At 44.9% G+C, this 16,525-nt stretch overlaps 1 protein-coding gene across 1 annotated transcript; it reads right to left on the bottom strand.

The window, feature by feature from the left end:
- Positions 1-9,289: 9,289 nt before the first annotated feature.
- On the bottom strand, positions 9,290-12,105 carry LOC103019985 (15 kDa protein B-like). Its single transcript, XM_007168834.1, has 4 exons — positions 11,926-12,105; positions 11,129-11,233; positions 10,059-10,163; positions 9,290-9,430 (listed from the first exon to the last, which is right to left on the bottom strand). The coding sequence occupies exons 1-4, from the start codon at positions 12,103-12,105 to the stop codon at positions 9,290-9,292; spliced, it is 531 nt and encodes a 176-aa protein (XP_007168896.1).
- Between the last annotated feature and the right edge of the window lie 4,420 nt (positions 12,106-16,525).

The following is a 16,525-nucleotide window of genomic DNA, read 5'->3' as shown; positions in this document are numbered from 1 at the left end:
AAATGTTTTCAGACTTTCAACATTGAATATGATGTTGCCTGTAGGTTTGTCATATACAGCCTTTATTATGTTGAGGTATATTCCCTCTATACACACTTTGTTGAGAGGTTTTTTCTTTTTTTCTTTTTAATTTTATTGAAGTACAGTTGATTTACAGTGTTGTGTTAATTTATGCTGTACAGCAAAAGCAGTTCAGTTATACACATATATATTCTTTTCCATTATGGTTTATCACAGGATATTAATTACAGTTCCCTGTGCTATACAGTAGGATCTTATTGTTTATCTACCCTATATATAATAGTTTTCATCTACTAATCCCAAACGCCTGAGAGTTTTTTTAAATCATAAATGGATGTTGAACTTCTCAAAAGCTTTTTCTGCATCTATTGAAATGATCATATGATTTTTTTCTTCAGTTCATTAATGTTGTGTATCACATTGATTGATTTGTTGATATTGAATCATCTTTGAATCCCTGGGATATGTCCCACTTGATCATGATGTATGATATTTTATTGTTGGATTCTGTTTGCTAATATTTTGTTGAGGATTTTCGCATCAATGTTCCTCAGTGATATTGGCCTGTAATTTTCTTTTTTTGTGATGTCTTTGTTTGGTTTTGGCATCAGTCTTTTTAGAATGAGTTCAGAAGCATTCTTTAATTTTTTGGAATAGTTTGAGAAGAACAGGTGTTAACTCTTCTTTAAATGTTTTGTAGGGAATTCCCTGGTGGTCCAGTGGTTAGGACTTGGCGCTTTCACTGCCGGGGCCCAGGTTTGACCCCTGGTTGGGGAACTAAGATCATGCATGCTGCATGGTGCAGCCAAATTTTTTTTTTTAATGTTTTGTAGAATTCACCTATGAAGCCATCTGGTCTTGGACTTTTGTTTGTTGAGAGGTTTTTTTTTATTCTTATTACTCAGTTTCACTACTGATAATTAATTGGTCTATTCATATTTCTATTTCTTTTTTTTAAAAGATTTATTTTATTATTTATTTTATTTGGCTGTGTCAGGTCTTAGTTGCGGCACACGGGATCTTCGTTGAGGCATGCGGGATCTTTGTTGTGGTGCGCGGGCTTCTCGTTGTGGTGTGTGGGTTTTCTCTCTCTAGTGTGGCGCGTGGGCTCCAGAACATGTGGGCTCTGTAGTTTGCAGCACGCAGGCTCTAGTTGAGGTGCCAGTAGTTGTGGTGTGCGTGCTTAGTTGCCCTGCGGCATGTGTGATCTTAGTTCCCTGACCAGGGATCGAACCCATGTCCCCTGTGTTGTAAGGCAGATTCTTTACCACTGGACCACCAGGGCCAGGGAAGTCCCTATATTTCTATTTCTTCCTCAGTCTTAGGAGAGTGTACATTTCTAAGAATTTATCCATTTCTTCTATGTTATCCATTTTATTGGCATATAATTGTTCATAGTAATCTCTTATAATCCTTTGTATTTCTGTGGTGTCGGTTGTAACTTTGCCTCTTTCATTTCTGATTTTATTTATCTAGGCCTTCTCTTGATGAGTCTGGCTAAAGGTTTATCAATTTTGCTTATCTTTTCAAAGAACCAGCTCTTAGTTTCATTGATCTTTTCTGTTGTTTTTTTTCAGTCTCTATTTCATTTATTTCTGGTCTGATATTTATTATTTCTTTCCATCTACTAACTTTGGGTTTTGTTTGTTCTTCTTTTTATAGTTCCTTTAGGTATAAGGTTAGATTGTTTATTTGAGATTTTTCTTGTTTCCTGAAGTGGGCTTCTATTGCTATTAAACTTCCCTCTTAGAACTTCTTTTGCTGCATCCCATAGATTGTAGATCATGTGTTTCCATTTTCATTTGTCTCCAGGTACTTTTTTTTATTTCCTCTTTGATTTCTTCAGTGACCCATTGGTTGTTTAATAGCATATTGGTTAACCTCAACGTTTTTGTGTTTTTTGCAGTTTTTTTCTTGTAGTTATTTCTAGTCTCATACTGTTGTGATCGGGAAAGATGCTTGATATGATTTGAATCTTCTTAAATTTATTTAGACTTGTTTTGTGGCCTTGCATGTGATCTGTCCTGGAGAGTGTTCCATGTGCACTTGAAAAGAATGTGTATTCTGCTGCTTTTGGTGGAATAGTCTATATATGTCTATCAAGTTCACCTGATCTATTGTGTCATTTAAGGCCAGTATTTCCTTATTGATTTCCCATCTGGATGATCTGTCCATTGATGTAAATGGGGTATTAAAGTTCCCTACTATTATTGTATTAATGTCAATTTCACCCTTTATGTTAATATTTGCTTTATGTATTTAGGTGCTCCTTGATTGGGTGCATATATATTTATAATTGCTAAATCTTCTTGTTGGATCAATTTCTTTATCATTATATAATGTCCTTTATCTCTTGTTACAGTCTTTGTTTTAAAGTCTATTTTGTCTGATATAAGTATTGCTACCCAGGCTTTCTTTTTGATTTCCATTTGCATAAAATACCTTTTTCTGTCCTCTAAATTTCAGTCTATGTGTGTCTTTAAATCTGACATGATTCTCTTGTAGGCAGCATATATATGGGTCTTGTTTTTGTATCCGTTTAGCCACTCTTTGTCTTTTGATTGGAGCATTTAGTCCATTTACATTTATAGTAATTTTTTTCAATTACATCATTTGCATTTATTTATTGAAGGCCATACATGCCATATAAAGTAATTATTGTTAGGTGTGTACTTACTGCAATTTGTTCATTGTTTTCTGGTTGTTTTTGTAGTTCTTTTTGTTTCCTTTCTTCTTCTTTTGCTCTCTTCCCTTGTGATTAGATGACTGTCTTTAGGGTTATGTTTGGATTCCTTTCTCTTTGTGTGTGTGTGTGTATTTATTATAAATTTTGGTTTGTGGTTACCATGAGGTTCATATGTAACAACATATATATGGTTATTTTATATATATATGGTTATTTTTTATATGTGGTTATTTTATATGTATATGTGGTTATTTTTTATATGTATAGCTATTTTAAGTTGATGATCTCTTAAGTTCAAATGCATTCTAACAACCTAAAAATGCAATTCTTACTACCCACCCCACACATTAATGTTTTTGACATCATATTTTACATATTTTTATGTATCCCTTAACTATTCATTGCACATATAGATGATTTTACTACTTTTGTCTTTCAGGCTTCCTACTAGCTTTATGAGTGGGATCTACTACCTTTACTGTATGTTTGCCTTTACCAATAAGATTTTTCCTTTCCTAATTTTCATATTTGTAGCTGTGGTCTTTTCCATTTAGCAAAGTCCTTTTAACATTTCTTGTAAAGCCTATTTAGTGGTGCTGAATTCTTTTGGCTTTTGCTTCTCTGTGAAACTCTGTATCTCTCAAATGTGAATGATAGCCTTGTTGAGTAGAGTGGTTGTAGGTTTTTTTCCTTTCATTGCTTTGAACATATCATGCCACTACCTCTGGCCTGCAAAGTTTCTGCTGAAATGTCAGCTCATAGTCATATGGGAGTTCCCTTGTAGGTAACTAGTTGCTTTTCCCTTGCTGCTTTTAAGATTCTCTATCTTCAATTTGTGCAATTTTAATTATAATGTGCTTGGTGTGGACCTCTTTGGGTTCATCTTGTTTGGGACTCTCTGTGCTTCCTTGACTTGGATGTCTTTTTTTTCCCCAGGTTAGGGAAGTTTTCAGCTATTATTTCTTCAAATAAGTTCTCTGCCCCTTTCTCTTTTCTCCTTCCAGGACCCCTATAATGCAAATGTTAGTATGCTTGATGTTGTCCCAGAAGTCTCTTAAACTATCCTCATTTTTTTAAATCTTTTTTTCTTATTTCGGTTTGGCTTGGGTGATTTCCACTACTTTGTCTTCCAGTTAACTGATTCATTCCTCTGTAACATCTAATTTACTGTTGATTCCTTCTAGTGTATTTTTTATTTCAGTTATTATATCCTTCAGCTCTGTTCGGTTCTTCTCTATATTTTGTAACTCTTTACTAAACTTCTCACTGTGTTCATCCATTCTTCTCCCGAGTACATTCTGCATCTTTATGGTCATTACCTTGAACTCTTCTTCACTGTGTTTTTCTTCTGGTGTTTTGTCTAGTTCCTTCATTTGGAATATATTCCTCTGTCTCCTCATTTTGCCTAATTCTTTGTATTTATTTCTATGTATTAGGTAGGTTGGTTTTGTTTTTGATCTTGAAGAAGTGGCCTTGTGTAGGAGACATCCTAAGGGGCCCAGTAACACACTTCCCTCTGGTCACCAGAGCTGTATACTCTAGGGATGCCCCCTATGTGGGCTGTTCTGTTGTGGTTGACCTGACTACTGTGGGCGTGCTGGTAGGTCAGGCTGGCCCCTACCCCCACTGGCTGCCAGACTTTGCCTTGTGTGGTGGCTACCAATCTTTGGTGGACAAGGCCAGGTCCTGGTGTGGCTGGCTGCACTGGTGCTGGCTGGGGCTGGTCCCAGCCTACTGGTGGGCAGGTTAGCCCTGGCACTAGTAAACTAGAGGGAGGACTCCAAAATGGTACTTGCCAGCACCAGTGTTCTCATGGTAGAATGAGCTCCTCAAAATGGTTCCAGCCAGCATCTATGTCCCCAGGGGGAGTCCCAGTTGCCTCCTGCCTCTCCAGGAGACTTTCTAAGATAAGCAAGTGGGAATTCCCTGGTGGTCCAGTGGTTAGGATTCCATGCTTTCACTGCCGAGGGCCTGGGTTCGATCCCTGGTTGGGGAACTAAATCCCTGCAAGCTGCATGGCATGGCCAAAAAAAAAAATGATGAGCAAGTAGCAAGTAGGTCTGACTCAGGCTCCTTTCGAATTACTGCCTCTACACTGGATCATGTGAGATTTTGCACATGCCCTTTAAGAACAGAGTCTGTTTCCTATAGCCCCCCAGCTCTTCTGAATGCAAGCCCTGCTGGCCTTCAAAGCCAGATATTTTGGGGGCTCACCTTTCTGGTGCAGGACCCCTAGGCTCAGGAGCCTGATGTGGGGCTTAGACCCCTTGCTTCTTGGGGAGAAACTTTGCAGTGGTGATTATCCTCCTGTTTGTTTGTTGCCTATCCGAGGGTGTGGGTCTTGACTTATATCACATCTCCACCCCTCCTCCCCATCTCATTGTGGTTCCTTCTTTGTATCTTTAGTTGTGGAAAATATTTTCTGCTGGTCTTCAGGACATTCTCATAGATAGCTGTTCTATAAATGGTTGTAGTTTTGGTGCGCCTGTGGGAGGAGGTGAGCTCAGGGTCTTCCTAAGCTACCATCTTGGCCACACCCCCTATACTATCTTTAGGTTCTACTATTTTTTTAAAATATATATATTTATTTATTTATCTATTTATTGGAGGCATTGGGTTTTCATTAAGGTGCGCGGGCTTCTCATTGCAGTGGCTTCTCTTGTTGCGGAGTGTGGGCTCTAGGTGCGCGGGCTTCAGTAGTTGTGGCACACAGGCTCAGTAGTTGTGGCTCACTGGCTCTAGAGCGCAGGCTCAGTAGTTGTGGCACATGGGCTTAGTTGCTCCGCGGCATGTGGGATCTTCCCAGACCAGGGCTCGAACCCGAGTCCCCTGCATTGGCAGGCAGATTCTTAACCACTGCACCGCCAGGGAAGTCCTAGGTTCTACTATTAAGTGTATTCTGAGACAAAGAAAATGAATTGAGGAGCTTTCCATCTTTTTCCTTGATTTTGAATTAAATAACTTATACATAGATATATAACTTTATGTGTATTTTATATAAACTATTAACAAAGTTTAAATAACCTTGGAATTATATGTCCTTTGAAGCCTCCCTACTGCGAGTGCGGTTCATGCATCAGCAGTGTCAGCACCACCTGGAAGGTAGTTACAAAAACAGATTCCTGGGGCCCCCGCCAGGCCTACTGGGCTGGAGTCTATAGTTTAATGAGACTCCTCAGATGACTGTTATGTACATTGAGAAGCCCCACTCTAAAGACTAGATAAATCTCAGCTGTGGACCATCTGGTCCTGGAACTCTAATCACCTCTCCAGACTCTTCTGAGAAAATTGGCCTTTTCACATATTCCCCTTCAGGTCCTGAGTCAATGTCGATAAATCATGTTTAGCTAAGAAAGCATTCATTTCCTCCAGGTTTTCATATTCTCTGTGGAGTTGTAAGTAGTCATAAGCTCTTAAATTCTGTCACTCCTGTATCTATGGCTGTCCCCTTTCATGTAACTTGAGCTCTTTTTGCCTTCTGTCCCTGTTTTCTTTAATCAGGCTTTCTGCAGTCTAACACAAGCATTTTCTTTGATATAACATTGTCTTCAAATTTATCTTAAAGCCTATACAATATTCAATCCAGTGAATATAATACAAATTATTTAACCATTCCCCTATTGGGTACTCAGGCAATTCCCTATTTCCCAGCAGCATAAATAAAACTGCCAGAAGAGCAATATTGCTAAACTACTGTCTATAATTCTAGATAGTAATTTAGCAATACGTTAAATTCTTTTTTTTAAATTAATTAATTTATTTATTTATTTATTTTTGGCTGCCTTGGGTCTTCATTGCTGCACACGGGCTTTCTCTAGTTGTGGCGAGCGGGGGCTACTCTTCATTGCAGTGCTTGGCCTTCTCATTGCGGTGGCTTCTGTTGTTGCAGAGCATGGGCTCTAGGCTCATGGGCTTCAGTAGTTGTGGCACACGGGCTCAGTAGTTGTGGCTCGCAGGCTCTAGAGCACAGACTCAGTAGTTGTGGTGCACGGACTTAGTTGCTCCACGGCATGTGGGATCTTCCCAGACCAGGGCTTGAACCCGTGTCCCCTGCATTGGCAGGCGGATTCTTAACCACTGCACCACCAGGGAAGCCCCTAAATTCTTAATATGGTCATACACTTTGATGCCATTTCCATTCTAGGAACTTATTTTCATCTCAGCATTGTTTACAACAATTTCAAAGCAAAACAAAATGGAAACAACTTCGACAGCAGGAGTGACTTAAATAAATGGAGGTCTAACCACCCAATGGAGAATTAGACAGAAAAAAACATGGGGTGAGTCAATAGTGACTGAAGTGTGTTAGCTGACAGGTTAAGTGAGAATAAACTGGTTGTAAAATAGGCCATAAAATGACTGTGAAGTCATTTTTTCTTTTAAAAATAAAACTCACATTGTACCTGTATGTATGAGGAATGAAATTTGATTCCCGCAGCCATTTAGATGTTGCCCTAGAGGTCTGTTCACCCATCATGTTCCCACCCCCAACCCCCAGTGAATTTTTCCTTCTCAGTCTTGCTTCTATGGGCCTGAAGACTTTCAGAAGCTGCCAAGGCCAAGAGGCTGAGCTGTATTTGGAGCCTTGATACTATCTCAGGGCCTGATAGTGTCTGGGCTATGAGAATACAGCAGAGTGGCCCCAACAGAGCCTTGTGGCTGATCCTATAGGCCTGCCTGTCTTGCGGGGTACAGCATGATGGGCCTTGTGTAATGTGGCATGGACCACCATAGATGAGCCTTGAGCTTCCTGGGAGAAGTTGCTCAGCCCATTAGTGTCCAGGACCCCCCAGAAGACCTGGATGAGGCCTGGAAGTACTCTTTCGGGGTGGGGGTTAGGCAAGGGAGTGATATGTGGTGGTGTGCCTGCGGTGCTGCTGCCTTCTGTGCTGCTGCCTTCTGCTCTCTGCAGGAGCTAGACGTGGCCTTCTCCAGCTGAACATCATTGTCCCACCATGGGGAGAGGGTCTGGGGTCTAGTTTATCCTGCTCAGCCCAAACCTGCCCATGTCCCACCCCAGGGTCGCTCCCTGCAGCATCCCCCACCCACTCTTGCCCACCAGTGGGGCTACCTGAGATTTAGGTGGCAAGGGAGTTGGAGTGTGGACTATGGGCAAGTTAACCAATTTCCTTGAGGCTTAGTTTTCTCACTAAAAGTTGCAGGTGATGCATGCAGCTTGCAACGCAGTTCTGAGACCTGCAAGTGTATTCCCATTCACTGTATGGGAAGTGGCATTCATAAATCATGGCTATTATTATAATTAATGGAGAGGAGTCCTTGGCTTTCCTGGGATAATTACTAAAAAACCCATTTCCCCACGGGGCTCTACACCATGGCCCCTCAAATGAGAGTTTCCCACAGATATTTCTGTAGCAAAGACTCTTGAAAAAGGAGCCTACTAGTGACAAGAAAAGGGCATTCATCCATTCAACAAGTATTTACTGAGCAGCTATAGTGTGTCAGGCCCTGTTCTCAGGGCTGGATGCAGCAGGAACCAAGGCCAAGTTTTGCTGGTGGACCAGATGTGGCTGTGAAAGACAGCGGAGAGCCAGATGCTCAGGTGCTTGGATGGAGGCTGCCATCAGCTGGGCTGGGGTGGGCTGTAGGAAGGGTGGTTTGGAGGGAAGATACTGAGTGTGTGGCACACCTTGGACATCCATGGGGAGACATCCAGGAGGCAATCTGAAATGCAAGTCTGGGGTTCAGGGAGAGGTTCTGGCTGGAGCTTAGATAAAGAAGGAAGCATAAAGGTAGCATACAGGAATGAACGGTGGTTGAGGAGGCTGGGGGTAGATTACTCTGCCTTCCTGAGCTTCCAGGGCAGCCCTCGGATGCCCCCCCAACCCGTGTTTCTCTTCATTGACCCTGCCCTGACCTCAGGGAGTCTGTGTTCCCATGATGCACAGTGGAATCACCCCCAGGACCTGTCTCATTTGTCTCCTCACCCCAAGTCCAGCTGGCCCAGCTCTAACACCTTATTCATTCACATTCATGTAATCATTTATTTTAGAAACGTTTTATTGAGTTTCTCTCCTGTGGCTCTCACCAGAGAGTGGACTGACCCCCTCTTGGAGGTACCTGGATATATGAAGGGACATTTAGTTGTCACAGTGACTGGGCAGGGAACAGGGGCGCTCAAGGTCCTGCACAGAAGGAACTGCCCTCCCAGGATTCAGGAGCACTTTGCTGAGATAGTCATTCCCCAGCCACCTGCAGCTGGCTGAGGAGGGCTCAGCTGTGAGTAAATACAGTGCTACGTAGCCTGGGACACAGCAGGTAATGCCAGTGTGGTTTGAGGATCATGAATGCACAGATGAGGGAAGGACACTTCTGCTGCCCAGGGAAGAGCAGAGAGGCTTCCTGGAGGAGGTGACTTTGGAGCTGTGCCTTAAAAGATGAGCAGGATTTACAGACACAGGATGGGCAGGAATTCCAGACAGAGGGAAGCAGGTATGCAAATGCAGAGGAGTATGGGTGGGCTCAGACTGCAGGAAAGGGAGTGCTGAGGGCAGCAGAGGAAGAGAATGGGTGGGAATAAGAGGTTGTGGTGGGGTTGCAGGGCATCCCTTCGCTTCTGCAGCCCTAGAAATTCCTCAGTATGTTGGTGATGATGTCGTACTTGGCTTTCTCGTACAGGTCCCTGACTGCAGGTGGCAGTTGGGAGCTCTCAGTTCCTGGAGTGTCCGCTCCAGGGGACCCAGCAGAACGCCTCACCCGGCGGACCTACAGAAGTGATGCAGATGTGATCACCCTCATTGATTGGCCCCCTTTCCTGTCCTGCCTGTGGCCCCTCTCTCCAGGTGGGGATGAGTGTGAGGCACCGGCAGTGACGTTGGTGATGGGGCTGGAGGTGGTCCCCAGTGAGGCCCTTCCCCTCGGAGCCCAGAGGGCCTGGGAAGGCCTGAACTCTGCAGCTCACTTCCACTCTGGCTATTCCACTCACTTGCTAAGAGGCTGCACCTCCGGCTTCAGTTTTTCCAAATGTGGGATGTGGAGAAGGGTTCCCAGAGCTCAGGGCCCAGAGCAGAGCCAGTGTCCTGAGAAGTCTGAGCTCCCTCTCACCCCCAGGATGCCCCTTAGCCTCGACCACCAGTCTCTCCTCCCCTCCCCTCCTGCCAAATGACTAGCAGTCATCAAGGTCCAACCGCGCCTCGCACTCCACAAGCCTTTCCCCTCCCAACGACTTGCGTTTAGAAGGGCTCGATCGGCCCGGTTTCCAGAGGAGGAAACTGAGGCCCCACGCGCCGAAGTCAGTGGCCCGGGTGAGGGCCCCTCGGTCATCGGCGGTCACCAGGCAGAGCGCTGCCCGCGACGGAAACAGACTGGGGCCAGCGCAGGCGCAGGGGCTCACCTCCGGCTTGAGCTCGCGCTCGTGGTCCAGGTCCCCGGGGCAGTTGAGGGACAGAAGGCGGATGTGCTGCAGCATGAAGAAGATGCCCGTGCAGTTCCGCTCCTCCTGCGGGTCAGTGAACACAGGGGTGCAGCGGCCGGCGTCCTCGCCCGGGTACCCCGGCTCCTGAAGCCGGCGCCCTCCCTAATCCTACCCCCAGAGCCAGGTGGGAGCGGCGATTGCTGGGGGGACCCGGGCGGGCTCCGTGAACGCCCAGTAAAATTAAGGACTTTCATGCAAGTTATATTAAACGGGAAAAGGCCTCCATAAATTAGCCTCAGAGGAAGCTATATTTGTTTAAAACACGCGTGTGTACATAAAAAAGATACAGAAGATGATACACCAACGGTTAATGTTGTCTCCTCCTGGGTAGTGGGGTTGCAGGGGGTTTTTTTTTGTTTGTTTTTAGTTTGCTTCTCCACATTTTGTTAATTTGCTATAATAAAATATTATTTTCCTAATTTTAGAAAAACAGTTATCACTAGGTGCATTACGGTCCCCTTCTTTCTCTTTTAATATTTAGTCATTTCTTTAGCATGTATTGTTTTTCTAATAAGGATTGATAATTTACATGTAGTAAGAAAAACCAATCAGGAAAAACCCAATTTTAAAAATGGCTTCCGGGCTTCCCTGGTGGCGCACTGGTTAAGAATCCGCCTGCCACTGCAGGGGACACAGGTTCGAGCCCTGGTCCGGGAAGATCCCACATGCCGCGGAGCAACTAAGCCCATGTGCCACAACTACTGAAGCCCGCGCGCCTAGAGCCCATGCTCCACCACAAGAGAAGCCACTGCAATGAGAAGCCCGCGCACTGCAGTGAAGCGTAGCCCCCGCAAGCCAGCGCGCACCGACGAAGACCCATCGCAGACATAAATAAATAAATTTTTTTTTTTTTTTAAATGGCTTCCATAGTCAAACCTCACCTGGCGAGGTGAGCAGGGTGGAGGCAAATACAGCCTCCAGGAGAAGGGAGAGAGGGGAGGTCCTTCTCTTGCTCACGGGGGCAGGGAGCCAGGGGATGGGAGACTCACCCCGCCCGGCCTGAAGGGACATTCTCGGGGCTGTCGGCGGTGCCAGAGCAAAAAGCACACCGTCTCTTTAATCCTGAAGTTGAGCGGGATCGTGGTGTTGGAGTTCTAAAAAATCAAGAGAAGACTCATGATCATCTATCTCCCTTTTACAGAGGAGGGAACAAAGGCAGGGAGGAGAGAGTTCACAGTTCCAAGTTGGAAGGGGCTTAGCTGAGGTCTGCACTTTCCACCTAAAGGAGGCAGCCTCTTCAAGTGGCCTGAGCAGAGATTTAAGGTGTGCAGGGCTTCTGGAAACTAGCTGAGGCTAACACCTCATGGCTGTACCACCTTGAGGGGTCACTTCCCATCTTTGCCCCTCAGTTTCCTCTTCTGTGACAAAGGAACTAGAATACTTGCCTCACATGCTCAGCTGCCAGGAGAGAGATAATGGGGTGGGAAGGGGACACTGGAAGGCCCTGATGAGGTGCTGGTGAGACCAGTCCAGCTCCTGTCTGTCCTTTGAAACAGCCCTGCTTACTCCTACAAGCCCAGGGCCTGAGTGAAGGCTGGACTCCCCGACCCCACATTTCATCCTTGGGCAAAGCCCAGACTTGACCAGCTAGCCAGCTGTCAGGCCCGAGAGAAATTAAGGTCTTTGTCTTACCTTCTGAGGGGAGAAACATTATAATAACAACAGCAGCTAATGTCAACCAAGCACTTTGTGCCTGTGCAGGGCATTCTCTCCTGCCTGCTGTCCTCACAGGCTGCTATAAGGCAGAGTGTTACCCGCTTCCTGGGCCTGAGCCCCCAACACTCACCAAGCTAGGCGGTGGTGGGATGGCTTCCAGCAGGCCAAAGAGTCGCTGTCCTTTTCGCTCCTGGTTGAAGAACCGCAGGGCCTGGGTGACTATCTCTTCATAGCTCAGACTGCGCTGGGCCACACAGGCCGCTGCTGCCAAGCCTGCCACCAGCACCAATGCCCTCCAAGCCCCTGCCATTGTCCCTTCTTTGATCCACTGCCACTTGCAGCCCCTTTTAGGTGCTACTCGGGCAGCCTTGCGCAAGGGCTGCTGACGACATGCAGGGCTGGGGCCTTCCTGAAAGGGGCCTCTCCTTTCCTTCGCTAGGCACCCAGTGTTAGCCAATGTTCCAAAATACCAGTGACTAAGAGGCAAGTAGGATTGCGTTATAGTCAGGGCCTAGGAATGAGGCAGCCCTGAGCTGGGGGCAGGAGACATGTGTGATGCTGGGCAAGTCCCTTCACTCTGGCCTCAGTGTCCCTACCTGTGCCAAGAGGAGGCCACCTCTGATAGTCCAGGACTCCGTGCCATCTCTGCCCGGCTGTTCTGGTTTGATTCTGAAACAACTGTCTGGGATCCATGAACTCTCTATGTGACAGTTCCTCAGCTGAGAGCACAAGGAGACAGTCCAATCTGAGGCTGCACTCAGGCTGACACCTACCATGTTACATTTTAAAATACTGATTGTCAACCCTTAAAACTCTGGATGCCTGACTTTGAAAAAATCATAAGATCTGACAATGCATGGCTCACAGCCCCTCATGGATGCGATGGCAGCAACTTCTCCAGGGAAATCCTCGCTGTCCACTTCCCCCAGGCCATTCCCTGCTGGCAAAGCAGGGAGGCTGTCCCCAACAGGATCAGGGCAGGGATTCCTGGCTGCTGACACGACCAACCCCAGGCAGCAGCTCACAAGAGGAAGAGCAAGGGCCTCCCCTTCCTCCGAGGGCTCCCATTTTCCTTGGCTCCCTCAGTTACTGGGGTCTGCATGTTAACTTCCCAGCCCTTCCTTGGCTGCGGGGCTTCTGTTCTGCAGGAGACTCAGAAAGTGGAGAGGAGGAGAGCAACTATCGGGTGTTTCCACTGAAGCCCACCAGTGGGGAAACCAAGGCACAGAGCAGATCATGACTTCCCCCAAAAGCTAAGGGTAGAGCTGAGAAGGTCAGAGCCAGAAGTGAGGAGAGAAGGCAGATCACAGAACAGTCCTCTGCAGGCCGAACAGGTCTTCAAAGGCCCAAGTCTCATCATAAAATCCATGCAGCCGTGGCATATAATGGTGAAAAATTAGAAAAAATCTAAATGTGCTTCAAGGGATTTCCCTGGTGGCGCAGTGGTTAAGAATCTGCCTGCCAATGCAGGGGACACGGGTTCGAGCCCTGGTCTGGGAAGATTCCACATGCTGCAGAGCAACTAAGCCTATGCGCCACAACTACTGAGCCTGCGCTCTAGAGCCCACAAGCCACAACTACTGAAGCCTGCACGCCTAGAGCCCATGCTCTGCAACAAGAGAAGCCACCACAGTGAGAAGCCTGCGCACCGCAACAAAGAGTAGCCCCCGCTCTTTGCAACTAGAGAAAGCCTGCACGCAGCAACGAAGACCCAACCCAGCAAAAAATAAAAATAAATAAATAAATAAATGTGCTTTAAGAGCAGATTGTTAGAGCAGTTGTGATATGTCCACCCATGGAATACTGCTACTACTTATTGGAATACAGATCCAGTTATTGGTGGGTGATTATGTTCATCACAGGTTCTTAGCTGAAGAATGAGGGTTCTGCTGCAACTGGTCTTGTGTCCATCACAGGAAGTGTGAATAAGGAAGGATGGTGGGTGCTCACTGTAGAATTCTATGCAGCAGTTAAGCAGTGGTTCTCCACTGGGGTGACTTTGCCCCTTGACCCCCCAGGACAATTGTCAATGTCTGGAGACAGTTTTGATTGTCACAACTGGGGAGAGGTCGCAACTGACATCTAGTGGGTAAAGGCCACTGGATGCTGATAATCACCCTACAATGCACAGGACAGCCCCAACAAGGAAGAATGGTCCAGCCCCAAATGTCACTAGTGCTGAGGTTGAGAAGTCCTGTGACAGAGCAACCAGATGGATCAATCTTAAACACATGGTGCTTGGTAACAAAGGAAAGAAACAGAATGAGATGTGTAATAACTCTCTCTCTCTCTCTCTCTCTCTCTCAATCTCTCCCTCTCCATATATATGTATGGGGAATACATCAGAATACATCCTTCAAACTGACAAACATAACACCCACAAGGCACAGGTAAGAATGAATGATGGTTGAGAGGGCAGGAAATGAGATTGGAAAAAAAAAAAAAAGCAGAGAGAGGGCTTGCACAGACCAAAGAAAACTCACCAATGCAGCCCGCAGTGTAAGGTTGGGTTCCTTGTACAGAAAATTGTACAGTGATCAATATCCATAACAGTATCACTAGCAAGGTGCCTGAAAGGATGTTCACTAAAATATTAATAATGAATATAATGAATAACAAATATCCATACAGTTTTTCTCTGTATGGAGCTGGCAAAGGATTTTGATTCCTTCTTTCAACTTTTCTTTATTATTTGAAAAAAAAATTACAATAAACAACTTTGTTTTACAAAAACAGCAAAAATATTTTTAAAATACCCACATGGAGTCTACATTTTATTCCACATCTGCAACTATTTTTTTAAGTTCAATGGCACTCTTTTTATTGAGATAAAATTCACATATCATAAAATTTACCCTTTCAAAGTGTACAATTCGCAACATTTTCATCATCCCAAAAATAAACCTTGTGCCAATTAGCAGTCACTCCCCATTTTCCCCTCCCCTTTGCCCCTGGCAACCAATAATCTACTTTCTGTCTTTATGGGTCTGCTATTCTGGATATTCATATAAATGGAATCATGCAATATGTGGTCTTTGGTGTCTGGCTTTGCTCACTTAGCATGATGTCTTCATGTTCATCCATGTTGTGGATTAATTCCTTTTTATGACTGAATAAGATTTCATCATATGGATATATCACATTTGTTTATCCATTCATCAGTTGATAGACATTTGGGTTGTTTTCACGTTTTTGCTATTATGAATCATACCACTATGAATATTCACATACAAGTTTTTATGTGGACATATATTTTCAGTTACCTTGGGCTTATACCTAGGAATGGAATTTCTGGGTCATATGGTAACTCTATGTTTTAAATTTTGTGAGGAATTGCCAAAGTATTTTCCGAAGAGCCTGTACCGTTTTACATTCCCACCAGCAATCTGTGGTATTCCACATCTTAATGATTTTTATTGTCTCTCTTTTTTATTATAGCCATCCTAGTGGGTATGAAGTGATATTTCATTGTGGTTTTGATTTGTATTTCCCTAAGAGCTAGTGATGTTGAGTATCTTTCCATGTGCTTATGGTCCATTTGTATATCTTCTTTGGAGAAATGTCTATTCAAGTCCTTTGTACAATTTTTAATTGGGTTATTTGTCCTTATATTGTTGAGCTGTACACACTGTTTTAACATTAAAATGTTTTAGATTTCCATTGGAAGAAAAAAAGCCTCCAGTAAAATCAAGGCTTTAGATGTGTAAAGTAGTTTTTCAGGGACTTTGTAGACCCCCATCACATGGCTCCCCATCAGTTTGAGAAGCTCAGGTTGTCCCCAGCATTGATAGATGAGGAAAATGAGGCCTGGAAAAGTTAGGAAATGTGTCCAAGTTACACAGCTGAGTCCTGTGTAGAATGATGGGAAACTGGGAAGCTTTCCCTGGAGGAGAGGACTGACAAGGAGACCTTGATTCCCTGCTCTGTCTCCGAAAGGCTGCCACGAACAAGAGGACCAGATTGTTCTTCCCAGGGGGAGGCATGTCAACAAGAAAGTTCTCAAAAAAAAAAGAAACAAAACAAACAAAAACAAAACAAAACAAACAAACAAACAAAACCAAGAAAAGTCTCTTGATAATAGCTGGAGTCCAGCATGGCAGAGGTGGCCTGGGAGACACTGAACTGAGTCTAGAAGATCACTTGGCAGGGAAATTGTAGGAGACTATAGGGACCATTTGATGCCTGGCTTCTCCAGCATCCATTTGCCCTACCCCTTCTCCCTTCCAATGAGGCCCCAATTCCCCTTTGAGGATCTGCATGGCTCTGGGAGAGGAAAACTCGACTTGATCTAAGTCAAGCAATGCCTTCCATCTCTCCACCACCATTGGTGATTGACGAAGCTGGTCCACTTAGAATACATCTCAGAACTTTTGGTGGGAATACTAGGCACTTTCCTTCCTCTTGGAAGTAAACAAGGAAGCATGGCTAGATGTGACAAAGAAAACATCTTAGGATGTGAGGTGGACCTCTTAGGATGAGATCAGCACCACAGAAGGCAGAGAGGAAAGAGAGAAAAACAGATCCTTATGACATCACTGAGCTTCTGGGTCACACCTTGCCTGAAGGTGGAGGGCCTCTGGATGTTACTATTTAAGCTAGTTTGAATGGGCTTTTCTGTTACTTGCAACATGATGTTGCAACAAATGTAGGGTTCAGGCATCCAATAGAGAGGTGTGGGGACAGACTATGTAGCCTTTATAATCTCATCAAACCATAAGACTCTATGACAT

This window comes from Balaenoptera acutorostrata, chromosome 10 (assembly GCF_949987535.1).
Source record: "Balaenoptera acutorostrata chromosome 10, mBalAcu1.1, whole genome shotgun sequence".
Classification (NCBI taxonomy): Eukaryota; Metazoa; Chordata; class Mammalia; order Artiodactyla; family Balaenopteridae; genus Balaenoptera; species Balaenoptera acutorostrata.
Note: the sequence above shows the minus strand (reverse complement) of the source record. Positions and strands in the feature narration are given on the sequence as shown.

Coding starts and splice junctions, on each gene's coding strand:
- LOC103019985 (XM_007168834.1), bottom strand. CDS start 12,105: ATGGCAGGGGCTTGGAGGGCATTGGTGCTGGTGGCAGGCTTGGCAGCA. Junction 10,164..11,128: donor GTCCCTTCAGGCCGGGCGGG/GTGAGTCTCCCA, acceptor ACTGACCCGCAG/GAGGAGCGGAACTGCACGGG. Junction 9,431..10,058: donor AGCGCGAGCTCAAGCCGGAG/GTGAGCCCCTGC, acceptor TCACTTCTGTAG/GTCCGCCGGGTGAGGCGTTC.